We start from the raw sequence: 13,124 nt of genomic DNA on the forward strand, positions 1-13,124 counted from the left end.
TGCATCTTTTTAGTTTTGTTGCTGTTCTTGTGCTCTTCAGAGTTTGTGAAGCAGACAGCAGGCAGAGCTCGTGTCTAAAAATAGAGCATGTTTGCTGGCAGCTGCTCAGTTTTTCTTTGGACTTTGCCGGTAGCAGTTGAGTTTCTGAGTTTCTCTGTGGACTGCCTAGCTCTTACATGTGTGTGTGCTGAATAAAGACTACTCTTTCTTCAACCAAGGCTCCAAGGACCTTTTTTCCAGTTACCCAGCTCATAGACCTGCATGTGAAGGGTTTGTGACCCAGTCTGGACAACGGGCTTGAGGGGTCTGTGAGCTCCAGACCCAGCCCTAGCTCTACACCTTCATATGTTTGTACATTCATTCGTTCATTCATTTATTAAACAAACTTAAGTGATTTTTGTGTGTGTGTCATACAGTCTTCAAGGAGCTTACAATTAGTTGATTGAGTCTAATGGATCTGTGGTTTTCTCTTTTCTTCTGAGACACGTGTTTTGTGCCTCTCACAGTATGTGACAGAGATGATGTTTCCATGTGTAGCAAACTCTTGCTGAGTGCCTGGAATTATTCACTAGACCTCACATACCAGCTGTAACTACATCACTTTTTCTTCCATGCAGGAAAGTATATCAGAATGCAAAGGAGCCAGAAAAAGAGACACTTCTACAGGAATAACCTTGAATCTAGTCGAAATGTGAAGGTAAGTCATTCAAATACTTTCATGGTTTAACGGCATTAATAACAAATTATTTGCAAACAGACATCACAAACGACCTTCAAGTACCAGATGTGTCACCACTGAAAAGACAGCCCCAGATGGCAAGAGCAATATTGAGTAATTTCTGTGACTGAGACGTTCTTTACATTTTTTATACATTTTTTCATTTTACCTCTGTCCCCATAGTTCTGTTCTCTCAATAATCCAGTGATTAGTTGGTTAATGTTGGTTTTCCTGTGTTAGCATGCATCATAATAACCTAGAGGGCTTGTGAAAACACAGACCTCTGGACCCCATCCCCAGACTCCCTGCTTCAGTACATCTGGGTGAGGCCAGAGAGTTTGCATTTCCAGCAAGTTCCCAGGTAGTAGTGATGCTGCGGGCCCAGGAACCACACTTTCAGAATCATAGATCCAGTCATCCAGTCACTCACTCAAAAAACATTTATTATCTTTCTTGAAGAACCAAGAAAAAAAAACCATGTATTAAAAGCCTACCAGGAACCGCGCACCAAAATCAAAAGGTAAACTGGACATTATTTTGTAGGAGCTAATGTGTACTGAGCACCTTGCTAAGAGCTTTGTTATGTTGTGGTTTACTCCTTTACGACAATCCTGAGAAGTAGCCATCTTTTCCCCAATTTTACAGATGAAAATACCACAGCTGAAAGAGATTAATCACCCTGCTCAAAGTCAAATGGAGAGGCGTCAGAATTCGGATCTGAACCCAGTTCTAATGGATGCCAAGTGGTATTAGCAGATACTATGGTGTATGCTGCGCTATTCCTATAACACTGAGGAGTTTACAGAGAGTAATATTATTGTCATCCTTTTGCAGACTGAAAAAAACTGATGTTCACAGTGATTAAATAACTTACCCAAGGTCACACAGCTAGGAAGTATCTTAAACAAAATTTAATCTGACTCCAAAGTGCTTTTCTCACCACACAACACCATTTCTCTGTGATATCTCTAGATCAAAATCCATCTTAATAAGAGCCAGGAAAAAGAATATGACACCAATTAACCAGAGAACACAGAGTTCTGAAATGTTTTGGTTAACTAAGACATAACTCGAGTAAACTCATTCAAAACCTTTCTAGCAGTTATCAGTTCACTTTCCACCTTAAGTCAGCACAGTGTAATTTAATGGTGCCTTGAGGATTCAGGATATTACATGTCTCAAAACCATCATCATGAACAGCATTTGTTACTGAGAAATGTTGAAGTGGATGCAGTAGATACAGGTGACTGGGTTGAACATGTGGGGACCCCAGGATTACTGTGAGGACAAATTGAATTGTATTCTAATCATTTACTTTTTCTGTAAATGGAATGGAAAAAGACCAGCAAACTGAAACTAATCAAACGTTTTGGTTGCGTTGGGTTCAAATCAATCAAGTTTACCCCAATTTTGGTGAGTAGCTGACTAATTTCATTAAAGGTGACTGTTTTTCTTCTTTCACCACCTGGTAAATTGCAAAGAATGAAGCATTCCCTGATTCCTGTGTACAGTTGTGCTGCCCCGTCATCAGGGAAAGAAATGAGATGTGTAATTACCATTTGAGACATGAATCATCCTTCTCAGAGGGTCCAGACCTGTTTGACTCTATAAAAGGAGCTCAGGGTCGTAGTGCAAATGTGCACTGTCTCTGCCATCCCCCAGGCTGATATAATTACCAAGCTACCTCGAGGAGATGAAGGTGCTCCCTGCATCTGGCATCGCTGTCCTCCTCGTCACAGCCTTGAAATTTTCCTCTGCAGCCCCCTCCCTATTTGCAGCCACCCCCAGGACCTTGAGGAACAACTACCACCTTGCACAGGTTTGTGAATCTTTGCCCTCTTCCTACTCCTGCCTCAGAAAACCTCATAGCATACGATAAGAAAATAAGTAAAAATCTGTCATTCTTTTTAAATTATTTTATAAGTCCATCGACATCTACTCAATGCTATCTCCTATCTGTCTAAGATTGATGTCTGGGGCATATTAGGGCAGGTGTTGCATAACTGAATTAATAAAGGAATAAATATCTACCTAGGTATCTTGCTTCATGCAGAATTCAAGGTGGCTTGTAAAAAACATACCGTACAAAACGACAAAAGTAGTATTTGAGGAATAATGTAGAGAAAAAAATAGAGGCAGAAAAATAAAAACCGAGGTGTAAAAGTCGCACACCAAAGGCAGGCTGTGAATTTAGTGCTAAGCTTTCTAGCAGTCTCAACAAAAGGATCTCCTGTGTTCACATTTTCTTAATGGCTCTTGTATTCAGGGTAACCTTGATCTAATTTTAAAGTGGACAAAGTTTTTCCTGGATGTCAACTGCTTCTCATTTGAGGGGCTTTCTTCTCTAAAGCATATTCCCCAACTACCCTTATTTACTTACACATTCTATATTTTCTTCTTTTAAGATCTCTCCCATCTGCCTGTTGGAAAGGATCTGATCTAGTTAATTCATACTACAATTTTTGCAAAGACCTCATAACCCAAAATAATTCAATGTGTATTTGCTTCCAAGTGTTTTTGCATTAAAGGAAGGTAGTAATCCTTAACCTAAAGAAATTGGTTTCCAATGATGGAATTTCTGACATTAGTGGCAGATGTGTGGAGGAGATGTTTTTGCACGTGGGCCTCTCTTTCAAGAGCCTGTCAAAATTCTAGAACGTCTGCGATGACCAGCTCTGTCTCAGGGCCGCTTTCCCGCTACCAGGCTGCACCTGGTACTGCTTGGGCCGTGGCACTATAAAGCTAATTTTCACCCATGCTCACCGGCGTAGGGACCAATTGTTTCCACCACTAGTTCATTCTCACTGGTCAGCTCCCCTGTTACACCAGTTCAGTAAACATTTTGAACAGCAACCCTGCCCTGCATATAGACAATACAGTAGATGCCCAGTACAGGCCTGTTGAATTGAACTTTGACTTGAGCCCACTTTTAGATTAACTAAATTCAAAAGAACTCAGAATACTGAGATCTATTGAAAATTGTGTTTTATCAGTGCCACCTAGTTCGTATTCTTTCTTCCCAGATGCAATTTTCCCCGACCTAGCCTCATGCCACTCTGATTCAGAAGCTACAGAGGTTTTGTGACCTTCAGAAGGGTGGCCATGCTGAGACCAGAACAGATCTGAGGTGGCCGGAGACCCTGATTCCAGTCAAGGGCTCAGGCAAACTACAGTCCACAGGCCAAACCTGGCCATGTGTGTTATATGCCATAACCATATATATGCCATGGCCATATTGTCTATGACTGCTTTTGTACCACAATGGCAGTGTATAGCCTGCAAAGCCAAAAATATTGATCATTGGCCCTTTACAGAAAAAAAAAAAAAAAATAGCCAGCCCCAGTCTATGCAGGAAAGAGGCCAGAAACTCTTTAGAGGAGCTATTCTTACTGGCCTAGCAGATCAGGGATCAGCTAGATGTGTTTAGAAAGAATAGGGTGGCCTTGGAATGATGGGGACCTTTAGTAATTCCTTACTTCTTCCTCTCCAAAATAAGTCAGTCTCTCATATGACATACTCTCAGAAAGACCTTGTCCACATCTTGTCACCTGGCACACAGCAATGGTCCTGGTCATCAGCACTGGGGGGGGACATTCATCCCTCTTTAGGAGGCTGACATGATCTGGCCAGACCTCTAAAGTGGGTCCCAGAGACTAGAAGGGATTAATGTCCCACCTTATAGTTTAGAGAAATGTGTAATAACCTTATCCGCCTTACAAGATCACAAACAAGAACATGAAAATAGGCAGCTTAGGTTCATTTACTGAATGCTTGCTATGCGTCTGTGCTGGAAGAACACATGGAACAAAACGAGTCAAGTCCCTGCTCTCAGGGCGCTCTCATGGGGATGGCAGAACTGGTGGGGAGGTGCCAGGAAGAGATAAACACGCCAATCAATACGTACACAAGATTATTTCAGAAAATGATGTGATACTGGGGAAAAATTAACCAGGATGATAGGAAGTGACTGGGGCAGTGGGGGGATGCACGCAGGGGAGGGACATTTTCAACGTATTAGTCCAGAGAGGCCTCATGGAGGAAGCGACATTTGAGATGAACCTGATCTGTGTGAAAGGACCAGTCAGTCACATGAAGACCTGAAGACAGGGCAGCCCAGGCAGTGGAAACAGCAAGTGTGGCAGCCCCAGAGTGAAGGAGCTCGGGGTGCGATCTCAGAGCACCGCGGAGAGACCACGGAAGGGGGCACTGCTGAGCCCAGGAACAGGCCAGGCCGGTGGACCATCTGAGGCCCGGGAGCCTGATGCAGGCTAAGCAGAGAACGTGCTTACAGAGGCCGCTCTCTTCTTTCTAGATCACTCACTCCCTGAGAACAAATGGCTTCTTGTGCCTGGAAACACCAGGCAGGCCATGTTTCCAGACACCAGCACTTCTTCCAAAACCCATGGACACAAGAATCTACACTTAAAAAGATAAGCAGGTTCTTAGTTGATTTATTTAATGTCCACTTGCCTCCTTTAAATTCTGATTTGCCAATTTGCATAAAAGGCTTTTTCTTTTAATCCATAAAAAAAAATAATAAAGTGCTTACCTCTTCTCATAGTCCAGGGTTTTATTCTGGTTTTTCTGTCTGTTTAAAAAAAGAAAAATTAATAGCATCAATACAATATTTAAAACAGGTTTTTTTAACTGTCTTTTAAAATAACAATTTTTTATTACTACATTATTATGAACTCATAATTAAAGAAAATAAAAAATAAAAATACAACCTTTCAAATACAAACTATTAAATTCAGGTGTTGTTACTGCCATTTTATTTTCTGTGATAAAGATTATTTTTAGTTGTTATTGTCTTCAAAATTCGGTTCTTACTTTTCTCACTAACTAGTCTCTCATAAGAAAATTTTTATTTTTATACTATTTTTTAAGTCTATTTTTAAGCATTATATATTTAAGTATTTTTTAAGCATTATTTTAAAGCCACAAATATTCCAGAGTATATGTGAGCTATAATCTATTTAACCACTTCCTATATTAAAAAAATAGATTATTTCTTTATGAATAATGTTTCTGTGAGCATCTTTGTACATCAGCTTAAACTAAACAATTATTTTTTCAGGATAGGTTTCCAGAAGTAGAATTAGTGAGTAAACGGCATTTTAAAGCCTTCTGATACATTTAAAAGCATTTTCACATTGAGGACCTCACGGATCCTCACAACGGTGTGGTCAGTTGGACAGAAACCAGCCCCATTTCACAGATGAGAAAGCTGAAACCAAAAGAAATCAAAATAATTGCCCAGGCTTGTCAGTGAAACAGCCTGGACTACGGCCTAGGATGTTTCAGACAGCATCGAAAGTTCTCACACTTCCATCTCTGTGACTTAGCCAAAAAAGAGAGAAATGTTGAAGAAACCATACCTTGAACTTCACCTTGTCCAGAAGCATACTTAAGTCTGAGCTCTAAACTCTCAGTTCTCAGGAAGGACAATAGGAAAGCGCACTGAATGAGGAGTCTGGAGGGAGACCTGGGCCACTGGCTTGCACGGAAGGACCTCCGGGCCTCTATTTTTATTTGCCAAATGTTGGAAAAGAAGTGGAGAGAGTACCACCTGATAATCAACCCTAAAATTCTGTGATTTTTAACAGTGGGGAGTGGGGAAGATGAGGAGCAAATGGGACAATTCTGGTGAGTCCTGAAATCTTTGGGCCCGTGCCAATATTAAGTGTTGAGCCAACTGCATGCAAGCGTTAGAATATAACACAAAAGCAATTCTAAGTGCCTGGTAGAGTAGTTTGACTCAGAAAAGTCTGCAAACCCTCGTCAATAACTTTGGCCAGAAAGCTCACAGAATTTGGGGCTCTCAGGACACACGATAATTCTTCAAAGAAGCTTATTTTCATATTTTGCCTAAACAAAAAGAGCTCGCACATTGCTGAGCATCTACTCTGAGCCTAGTACTGTGTCAGGCACAGAGCCGTATTTGTGAAGGAGTCACGGTCCCCAAAAGGAAGAACGTTGCAGCTGAGTACGTGAGGGTGACAAGAAATCAGTGGAGAGGGTGGTTTATAGTGCAATGTAACTGGTGCTTTACTAGTATAAGAACCACGTCCCACGGGAGCACCAGGTAGGGAACAATTCATTTATGTTACCAATTGTGACCAATTTTTGTTCTCTTTTTAAGTAGGAATAGTTTCCATTTTTGTTTTTAATTTATTAGAAGGTACTGTTTTAATCCTACTTACTATGCCTTAAACCTTTTGTGCCATAGATCAAGAATCTTATGCATATTTTAACCAAAAAAACATTTGGTTATATAAATTGTTTGGGTACAGTGTGGTGTTGACAACACCAAGGTCAAGGGTTTGGATCCCCATACCAGCCAGCCGCCTGTATATATAGGTTATACTATATATGAAACTCTGTGATTAAAATGAAATACTCTTAATTCCATCATTAAGGTATAACCATTGTTAATTCCTTGGTCTCTATCTATCAAAACACTTTTTTATGATTCAGGGCCAGGATTTGGGTGAGGCAAGAGAGGCAGGAATGAATCCTGTCTTTATTTAAAATTTCAAAATTTTGTTTATCATGGATTTTTTGCATTAATATTGGTTTTTTAAAATTTTGCATTAAAATATTTATCTTAATTGCTGAGTTTTTGGTGACCCACCACTGTCCTCACCCTCATCCTGAGTTATGACTATACGTGTCACTTTTGTTTATATACACTGCTCATACTGTAATAGTAGTGATGAACATGCTTTCCACTTCATTTATCACGAGCATCTTCCTTTACATGATCATATTTTATGAAACAAAATTTACAATGCAGAGTGTAAACACATAACCTAACACATAACCTAACGGGGAACAAAATATTTGAAATCAAAATGGTCTCAGAAATGTGGAGCATCTGGTCTTATCCCCAAGCTTGGCTCTGAGGTGCATAAAATTCAGACATGATCACTTACATGCATTATCACAGTGTCAACTTGTGCAAACAGGAGTGACTCATCCAATCAACTTCATCTTGCAAAAAAGATCAGAAATGTAAAATGCTCACTGAAGATGGCCTGACCAGAGATGGAAATGGAACCATCTAGTCACGCCTTTGTTTTAGAGCACCTCTTCTGGGTTCCGTGTGGCTGCCTCTCCCTTTTCCTCCCCTTGGCTTCTCATCTCACCTAAAATTTTTACAAGAGACACTACCACAAAAGCAAGGTCCTCTCACACACAGGGTAGGAGTGAAGGATCGGTTGACCCTGCAGTGAGGAAACAGTGCACCCTCTCCAAACAAGTAAGACTTATTCCTTTTATTTTTTCCTTAACAATAACAGTCCTCCCCCACATCACGGGCACGAGGGGTGACAACCAGCTTTGTATCTCATGAATATTCATAACCAATTAAAAAAAAATAACAGTCCATGTTCATTGTAGAAACCTTTGGGATATAGGAAGGGGTAAAAAAGAAATTAAGCCACCCAAATTTCAGAACCCAGAGGTAATCAACATTAATATTCAGACATGCTTCCTTTCATTATTTATTGTGTTGTGTGTTTGGTTTATTTATGAATTGTGATTATAATCTGCGTAAAGGTTTTTCCTCTGCTTTTCTTGGTATATTGCCATTATATTAAGAGCATTCTTCAAAGCTATTAAATATTTATATTTCAAAAGTATGATCTTAGTAGAGGTCTAGTAATGCATCTCATGAATATATCAAATATATCTAACAAATCCACTATTGTAAGACATTAAAGTCACTTCCAATTTTTCACTATTTATATATATATATAAAATGTGTGCATAATATGTAAGTAAATAATTTGCATAATATATATGGTTAATATACAGATAAATGATATATTATTTATATCTAATAAATAAGCAATTGTAAACAGTTGGCCCTCTGTATGCACAGCTTCTGCATCCTAGGATTCAACCAACTGTGGGTCAAAAATATTTGGGGAAAATAAAACAATTAAACATAACAATACAACAAAAAATACATAAATAAAAACAATACAACTATGTACATAGAATTTATATTGTATTAGGTATGAGAAGTAATCGAGAGATGATTTTTACAGGTGGATATGCATAGATTATATGCAAATACTACACCATTTTATATCAGAAATTTGAGCACCTGCACTTTTTGGTACTGTGAGGGAGTCCTGGAACCAATCCCTCAAGGATACTGAGGAACAACTTTACTATATAAATGTAAAATTATATAAAACAAAAATATGTAAATCTTTAGCTGCTCTTTGGTTATTTTCCTGAAATAAGTCACATAGGTAAAATTCCTGGGCCAAAGGCAGGCCTCAACCCTGTTTATGCATAACCCTGCTTCATCCATTTTACCCTAATCCCAGTCCTGAGCCATAGAAGTGTTTGAACAACTTATACTAAAGGGTTTAAGTCTTTAGATACACATGAAAGCCTTATAATTTATGGCTCATTTTATTTGCCTCACAGGATAAAAAGCCGGCCCTAGAAAACCTGCCCCTTGGAAACAATGTCCACCTCATGTGTGGGGCACACCTGAACTAAGTGCCTCAGCTGAAAAATAGATCAACCCTCTGCCTTTGAATAGGATGAGAGGCTGGAATATAACATCTCTGAAAGTGAAAAACATACTGATTCGCATTATGCGTGATGAAAATATGATACCAATAACTGTTTACCAAAGAAACCAGCTAGCCTTTTTTAGCAAGTTGGGTAAATAATTTCAATAACAAATAATTAATCCATGGGGAAAATGTTCACATCAGTTTCCTGCCATCGTTTTTATAAAATTAAGGCAAAAATGCATATTCATTACATTCAGTTCAGAAAAGCTATAAAATGCAGATGGACAAAAGAAAAAAATCTAAAATCTACCACCCAATAACAATCATGAATAATTTGGGATATCTAAGCTTTATCTATGCAAACATGTCTAATTTTTTCCAAAAATGGGAATCTACGCTACACACTATTTTTAATACATTAAGAATATTGTTTCCTGTCTTACCTGAGCATGAGTATTTCCCAGACTATGCCCTGGAAGTGTCAGCTGCCCTCTCCATTTCAGGCGTATCTTGACAAGTATTACACAAAGAAAGGAGGACACCAGATTGGTGAGATGGTTGCAAAAGGGGGCAATTCCATGGTGAGGAAGATCAAGGAGCTGCAAGCGTTCTTTGGCCTCCAAGTCACTGGAAAGTTAGACCAGACCACCATGGATGTGATGAAGAGGCCTCGCTGTGGAGTTCCTGATGTGGCAAACTATCGCCTCTTCCCAGGTGAACCCAAATGGAAAAAAAATACTTTGACATACAGGTAATGAGATCGAGTCTTTCCAAACTCAGAGAGAAACACCTTCGGTCTCTTCTTTTCTTTAAAAAATGTCTTCCCTCTGATCTCTATAAAAGTTATGACTCCTCAGAACCAAAACAAAGAGTAAGAACTTTTTAGGTCTAGCTGTTAGACAGTGACAATGGACAATTCACCAGAAAATGTGATCTCAGGATTATCATAATGACTGGCCATTTTAGACATTACACACAATTTTACTAGTTAGCAACATCACATTAATCTTCAAAGGAAAGTAGTTGTCTAGTATTAATGTCCTGACAGTACAAACCTGTTTTCTTAACCTGCTCACTAAGAAAGATAAACTCATCTATTAATAAATTATTTTATTGATTCTGAAAATTACTTATTGATGATCTATTAAGTGCCTACTACAGGCATTCAATTTTGGAGCTATAAGAGTAAATAGATCACATTTTCTGACCTTAGGGAACTCATAGTCCTTTGCAGGAGACAGACATGCAAACAGATAGCTCCAGCTCTGTGTGAAAAGTGTGAAACCACAGGTGTAAACAGAGAACTGGTGGGGCAGAATCTAGAGGGAGCTACCAAGTTGCCCAGAGACTGGCGGTGACATCTGAGCCTGATATGAGCTGGCAAAGTAGAAGCAGTTCTGCCTTTAGCCCCAATCTCCTGCCACCCTCTCCTGGTACCCTCCTCATCCTCTGGCCTCATCCCGTGTAGACCAAGGGGACACACCCAGCCACAACCTTTGTCCTTCCTCCCTATGCTCTGAGTACAGAAGCTGGAATTCTCGGGCCCAGCAGCCTGACCTGCTTCTGGGGACAGCATAGTCCTCCTCGCCAGGTCCCTTCCACCACGGGTGGACCATGTACAGTACCTGCCCCTTGGTCTGCCTATGTGGGCCTTGCTCATGCCAGATGGATGCAGCATTGGAAAAGAAGAGTGGCCTCCACTTGTAATCTTTCCCCAGGCCTTGCAAATGTCAGAGGTTTTCCAAATAGAAAAGCAGACCAAGCAAATAGCAGCAGACAGTGGAATGGCCTGGCGCATTGGGCAGCATTCTTGCCAACAGTGCCTGGTGCATGCACCGGAGGAGAGGGTGCCAGAAGGGGAATGCTGGGAAATGTGGTCGTCAAAGCAGCCTGAAGGGCGGCTGGAACATGATGTGAAGGAGTTTGGACTTCATCCCAGGGCAATGGAGAGCCGGGCCGGGATCAGGATCAGACTGCCTTTTTAGAATGAGTCCAACTGAAAGATACCTGGAGATGGAGAAAGGCTTGACTGTTACAGTAGTCCAGCAGTGGCGTGCTGGAGCTGGCTCCTGACGGCTCACAGGAGCCAGTCTTTATAATGCCAGGAATTTTGCAGCCAGCTGTTAAGTTTCCATGAACTTTGTGAGCTGGTTGCTAAGACACAGCCAGTTAAGTTTAAATTATGCAAACTTACAATTAAATAAATTATATTAAAAAACAAAGCTAATGAAAATATATCACTTTCTATTTTCCACATCTCATTATCTGTGTTTATGAGGCTATTAACATCTGTTTCGTCCACATAGTGGAAACACTACACAGTGGTTTGCTCCTGCTCCTCTCTTCCCAACGTCGCATTCAGTGATGGCAACTTGGTGGCTTGAGATTAGCCATAGTGAGGGTATTTACAACGCAGAAACCAGTGAACCATACAAATCAGGAGGGTTATTTTTTCCTTCCAGAAGCGGTCGTTAAACTGTTCCAGCACACGAGTGAGTCCATGTGATCAAACGAGGGGCGCGAACACAGGCAGCCGCCAGAGGATTCGGCTTGGCCACTCGTTACCTGCCATGAGCCTATGAACCCATAAGGTGGCGCTCTGAACAAAAAAATCAAAGCAATTGGGAAAGAAAAATCTCTTAAGGAGTTGAGCACGCAAGTTATTAGGAGATAAGAGAAAATGCATATAAATCTATAGAGCCTTTTCATAATTTTCTTAAAATAAACTGTGTCCTAGAATCTTAGTCTATGTACAGTGAAGACAGAGGGCACAGATCAAGATAATGTGGACTTGGAGAGGCATAATAATACCCTCGCGACAAGTTGGGCACCCCCACAACCCCATACAGCACACTCACACTGCCCACCCACTCCTGCTCCCAAATAGCTCCCCTGCCCTCTTCCCCTGAAAAAGACACTAGAGGCTATCTTAGTACTCTGTATCTAGATCTCGGAATAACTTCTTATAACATAGCCCAGAGGATTAAAAAAGGAAGAACACAGCACAGGGCTTAAGTGCTGCTATAAGCTTTGGAGCCAGACAGACTGGGCTCAAATCCTGACTTAGCAGAAAATGTAGATGATGATTATTATATCCTACCTCTTGTGGGTTGTTGTGAGGATTAGCTAACATACCGCATCAAAAAGGGCTTAGAACAACATCTAGCACATACTTTGTCTTCAAAGAATATTAGCTGTTATTACTATTGCTGTATCAGTCTCTAGACCCTGGGCCAGGATCTTCTCCATATTCTTTTCTGGTGCTTTCTCTTTTCTCCATCCTTGTTTTCTCCAGCCCAACACACAGTCAGCTCAAAGATATGGCTGACTTATCCAACATGTGAGGGGATTTCAAGGCACCCACAATCCGGAGTTGTGATAAATCACAGACTCGTGTTATACAGGCGGCTTGGCATATTTTGAAAGCATTAAATAGTCCCTTTGAAGGTCTTTCTGGTTTCCCTCTTCAACTCTACAGCTCCCTCCTCTTGGCCTCAACCCCTGGCGTGAGGAAGCTCCTTGTTTCTTCCCTCTCCAGTCCTGAAGTGAGCTGTTTACCATCTTCTCTGTGGAATATGATTCTTCCTTTTGGGACCCCAGGATTACTGCTGTTGGTTTCCAAATGAAATTATATCACTTGCATCAGAATAACCTAGGATACTTATTAAAATGCAGATTTCTGAACCACAGCTGTATATTTAACAAGCTTCCTAGATAGTTATGACAGGTCCTAAAGTTTGAGAACCACTGAGTAGGCCCCAACACCACTGGCTTTTATTCATTAGCTCGTCTATTGATCAAGCATTTGCTGAGCATCTACTATGTGCAAAGCACCGGACTAGGAGCTGGAAAAAGAGGAAGTAAGC

General features: G+C 40.6%; 1 protein-coding gene across 1 annotated transcript in view; it reads left to right on the plus strand.

The window, feature by feature from the left end:
- Window positions 1-2,411: 2,411 nt before the first annotated feature.
- Window positions 2,412-13,124, plus strand: part of MMP20 (matrix metallopeptidase 20) — a 42,837-nt gene continuing 32,124 nt past the window's right edge. Inside the window, exons 1-2 of the mRNA XM_063095575.1 lie at window positions 2,412-2,537; window positions 9,762-10,009. Coding sequence (XP_062951645.1) covers window positions 2,412-2,537; window positions 9,762-10,009 — 374 coding nt within the window. The remainder of the gene's footprint in view (window positions 2,538-9,761; window positions 10,010-13,124) is intronic.

This window comes from Cynocephalus volans, chromosome 4 (genome assembly GCF_027409185.1).
Source record: "Cynocephalus volans isolate mCynVol1 chromosome 4, mCynVol1.pri, whole genome shotgun sequence".
NCBI lineage: Eukaryota > Metazoa > Chordata > Mammalia > Dermoptera > Cynocephalidae > Cynocephalus > Cynocephalus volans.